This window comes from Pteropus alecto, unplaced genomic scaffold, assembly GCF_000325575.1.
Source record: "Pteropus alecto unplaced genomic scaffold, ASM32557v1 scaffold60, whole genome shotgun sequence".
NCBI lineage: Eukaryota > Metazoa > Chordata > Mammalia > Chiroptera > Pteropodidae > Pteropus > Pteropus alecto.
In genome coordinates, this window is record NW_006430726.1 from 6,383,306 (window position 1) to 6,387,847 (window position 4,542).

General features: G+C 59.1%; 1 protein-coding gene across 1 annotated transcript in view; it reads left to right on the forward strand.

The window, feature by feature from the left end:
- Positions 1-455: 455 nt before the first annotated feature.
- ADAMTS7 (ADAM metallopeptidase with thrombospondin type 1 motif 7) overlaps positions 456-4,542 on the forward strand; it is a 24,480-nt gene continuing 20,393 nt past the window's right edge. The window contains exons 1-2 of the mRNA XM_025050421.1: positions 456-591; positions 4,314-4,542. Coding sequence (XP_024906189.1) covers positions 456-591; positions 4,314-4,542 — 365 coding nt within the window. The remainder of the gene's footprint in view (positions 592-4,313) is intronic.

A 4,542-nucleotide genomic window follows, 5' to 3' on the forward strand; every position in this document is an offset into this window, starting at 1 on the left:
GGCCCGCGCGGCCCGGCATGCACTTCCTGCCTCCCTCTCCCCCGAGTGCGAAGGCGCGGGAGCCGAGCGCGCAGCCGGAGCGTCTTCCCGCCCCGCCCGGCCCGGCCCGGCCCGGCCGGCGTCCGACGAGCCTCTGGCCGCGAGCTCCTGGCTTGTCCGGAGCAGCCGGCCTGGGGGTTTGGGAGCCGGAGCTGCGGGGGCCCTCTGGTTCCGCGCTCCGGGAGCCCCTGGTCTGATGGGGGCCGGTGGGGCAGTGGGCACAGCCGTGCGGGGGAGGCCTGAGCTTGAGCGGCCTGGAGGACGACGAACTTTGGGTGGGCTGCAACGCTGTGCGGGGGGTGGGGCGGATTAGGCCTGCGTGCCGGGAATGGGGGAGACCTGCTGCTCCCCAGGAGAGAGTCTGGTCGTCAGGCTTGAAAAGTGTCTGGGCTGGAATGTGAGGGCACTGACGCCAGATGGCGGGGGGCTGCGAGCTGGTGCAGGGAGTGGCCGCCGGGAGCGGGGCTGCAGGGAGCCCCTTGAGCCGCAGCGAGCTCGACGTGGAGAAGGAGCAGACGTTGGACGCGCGCTTAGTGTGTGCCAGGCGCCCAGGTGCTGACTTCTCATCGGCTCCGGCTCCGGGGCAACCCGCACGGCAGGGGATGGGAAATCCTTTATGGCCCCCGGGGGACAGGCTCAAGGAGTCATTCCCGAGCTGGGTGAGGGTGACTCAGGTGACGGGGACGCGGGGGCAGGAAAGTGGTTTCCCCGGCGGTGGGGACTAGGGCAGGCGGGGGAGCCTGAACTGCCTTCCGGCCCGAACTTGGCAACAGGTCCCCTGGCAGCTGCGGGAGGAATGGGGAGCGTTGCCGCTGAGGTCGAGGTCAGGGCTCTCCCCACTGCCACCGCAAAGCAGACCCAGCAGAAGCACGGCCACCCTCCTGCCCTCCCGGGCTGTAGTCGGCCCGTTTGTCAAATAGGGATCGGGCATCCACCTCTGAGGGTTCTTGTGAGGATTAAGTGACACGCCGAAGGTCAGTTGCTCAGCCCCCAGGACAGAATGACCTCCATGTGATGGCCGTTATTTCTGTTAATCTGCCCAGCAGACTCAGTAAGATTAGGAAGCCCTTGGTGAGTCTTGTCACTTGGACCTGCCAGTTGGGGGTGGAGGAGGGGCAGGTGCCCTCCCCCATCTCATCTGCCAGGAGGGCGCAGTGTCTGTATCTGGCGGAGCAAAGCCCCGCCCCCGTGCCCCTGTGGCCCCCGTTCTGCGCCCACTCAGGACCCCTGGCCGGGAGGCACTGAGCTCTCTCTTTTCTCTGGAGCTGCCCACTCACTGAAAGCTACCTTCTTTGAGATCAAAGAGCACATCTTGGACTCACTTTTAGCAATATGTGACAAGCCGAAGGACTTGGGGTTGCTGGGACTGCAGCCCAGCCATGTCCCCACCGACCACTGAATCGCACGCGAGCCCTGTGTGCATGTATGTGTGCAAGTCAGACACACACAGACGGACCTGGGGAGGAAGGCGTGTGTCGCGCACACTCACCCTGGTTATTTTTTCTCTTTGGCATGAGCTTCAGGTCGTTTGAAGGGCTGGATCTTAACGCGGGTTTTGACAGGGAGGAGGTGAGCGTACGCACCCTGTTGGCATTTCTCTGGTCGCAGCTACGGAGTGACAGTTCTGTCACCTAAGGGTGATAGTCAAAGAATTTAGCACCTGCCAATTGGAACAGACGGCCGTGGACCGCTGGCAGTCCAGTCGAATGGCCCCTGCCCCCATCGCCCCTGGACCTCAGCTCTTCCTCACCCGCAAATGCTCGCTGCTGCCACCCTAGACTAGAGCCTGCAATACCCGCTGCTGGCACTGGGTGGTGCTGGTTTCAGCCACCGCTGTCCCCACCAGGAGGAGGCTTAGGAGACAGTGAAAGTCTGGTTTACTTTTTTAACTCACTCTGCCCCCCTTTAAAGACATTTAATGGCAAAACAATGCAGGTTGAGTATTTTAAAAATTATCACAGAACAAAACAAGAACAAAGTTGTTGCAATAAAAGTCAATATCCTGTTAGTCTTATTTTCCCCTTTTTAATTGAAAAAACATATTAAGCCACTGGGCCAAGAGATAAAACACATTTTTAAAGAAATAGCTAAGGATACTGTAGAACTTCTCTCGCGGATTTTCAGTCATACTTAGCTTTGTGCCATCTACGTTCTAAGCACTTACATATTAACTCATTTAATTCTCACGCAACCTAAGAGGTTAGTACGATTATCGTACCCATTTTATAGCTGGAGAAACTGAGTGGTGGAGGAATTTGCCCGTGATTTGAAAGCCGTGGCTGGCAGAGCCGAGATGCACGCCCAGGTAGACTGGCCCTCCGGCATACTAACGCCTGTGCCTTTTACTGCAGTGTATCTCGACTTGGCCTCTGTCCCATTTTTGAACTTATTAGGCCGCTCCTTTGCTGCTCGCCTTGAATTTCTGTCTTGGAGTGTTGGCCCGAGGTCTAGGGCAGGGATTCTCACCAGGACTGCACGTCCCAGGGACAGAAGTCTCTCTCCCCGGGATACTTTTTTGAGCTCTGGGGGCCACTTCTCCCCAGCAGTTCAGATTCCCCGGTCACATACAGACCTCTGTGTCCCACCCACACGAGCTTGGGGACACTGCCGTCGCCTGGAGTGAGCACATGGCTCCTGCGCCCCCAGTACAGTGAGTGCTACGGGGCATCAGAGCCCCTCCCCTTCGGTGCGGCCTTAGCGGCTGAGGCTGTGACTGTCCACGCCCTCCAGGCCACACACTATTTACTGGCCGAGTTGCCACACGAGCCTGGATCTTCCTGTGTTCAAAACCCATCCTGTTGGCAACGCGTTGTCAGCCCACCGTGTGCCATTTCTCAAAACACATGCCCGAGCCAGGCCTCGCTTTTAGCTGCTTGTCCGCTCACTCCTAGCTTTTCACTCTTTCGGGGGGCCTAGCACCAAGATGCCCGCCTCATCTTCCCAGTTCAGCATGTACCTTATGTCAAGGGACATCTCGCAAGCGTCCCCTTCGACAAAGCTTTTCCTCACCCCAGTCCACCTGTGGGCGTCCCTGCCCCTCACGTGGACCTTCTCAGCACTGGGCCAGGGCCGAGGATCACGAGAGCGCTGCACCCATTTATTTTGAGGGCGAGGATGGTGCCGCCCATGTTCCTGGCCTTTGGGGCACCCCACACTCCCTCACGGCACCAAACGCCCTGGACCGGGCGGGTACCGTAAATGATCAGACCAGACTTCTGGGGAGAAGTTTCTCTTGAGACATGGAGTCTTTCGGTCTACCTCTTTTTCTCATTTTTGTTAGAGATTTTCTTCTTTGCTGAATGATTTGAGCGTGAGACCAGGGCGACCTGTATTTAGTTATGGCGTTGGGGACATCACAAGGAGAGGTGGAGATGGGGGGGCGGTGTCCGTTTCTAAAGGACCACTCCTCACAAGTGGGAATTTAAGCCTGACACAGGTGAGAAGGCTTTTCAAGAAAAGCTGAAAAGGGAGATTTTTGTACAAAATCATGTAATTTTAAAACACTGATGACTGATTATTTTTCAGTATTTGTGCGAGCCAAAATACGCCCCCCCCTCAAAAAAAATCAATCAACTGACAAACAGCAAGTCTGCAGGTTGTGGTGGTGGGGTTGCAAACCCAGAGGCCCCTATTAGGATGCCAGAGCAAGAAGTCTCCTTAAATTATCCAGCCCAGTGGCCTCCGAATGCCGGCCCCCGAAATGGTTACATCGGATTCCCCAGGAGGTTTAGAAAAACACCCAGAGCACCAGTTCTGCGCGGGCGGCTCTCCGGGCTGGCCCCGGGCACCTGCGGCTTCTCCCAGAGCTCCAGGTGCTGCGGAAGTCAGCCTGGTCCCACCAGTGGGGAGTTTCCCAACTTCCCTAGGGCTCCGGGTCAAAACGCAGCTTCCTGGTCTCGTTTCCTGGAGATGCTGGTTCAGTGCTCCTGGGACAGAGCCTGGGGACTTATTTTTAACCAACTCTTATCCGAGAAGTCCGGAAAATCCTTGCACTGAGGCCGTCCCGAAACTCAGAGACGCGGACAACTGGCCCAGAGCCACACAGCAAGTCGCCCCAGCCCACCCTGCCTCCTGACTCTTCGGGCATCCATCCGAGGGCGCCGCGGTGGATGGGGGGCGTCCTCAGCAGGGGGCGCCCCTCCAGTGTGGCAGGGGACAAGCTGGAGGCGAGCTGGGGTCCTGCAGCCTGGCCAGGATGGCGCTTCCGGCCGGGCCGGGAGGGAGGCGGGAGCACTGGGGGCTCGGGAGACCTGTCAGGAGGTTACTGCGATAAGCTACATGGAGATGCCGAGGCGCAGACAGGTGGGCCCGCAGAGCCAGGGGGTGGCACGGCGCGGATGTGAGTCCCCGCACTCGCTCTGGATCCCGGGGACCGCACGGTTTTCTCCCCGCAGGGCCGGCCGCCGAGGGCCGGACGGAGCTGGACATCGTGCACCCGGTGCGCGTGGACGCGGGGGGCGCCTTCCTGTCCTACGAGCTGTGGCCGCGCGCGCCGCGCAAGCG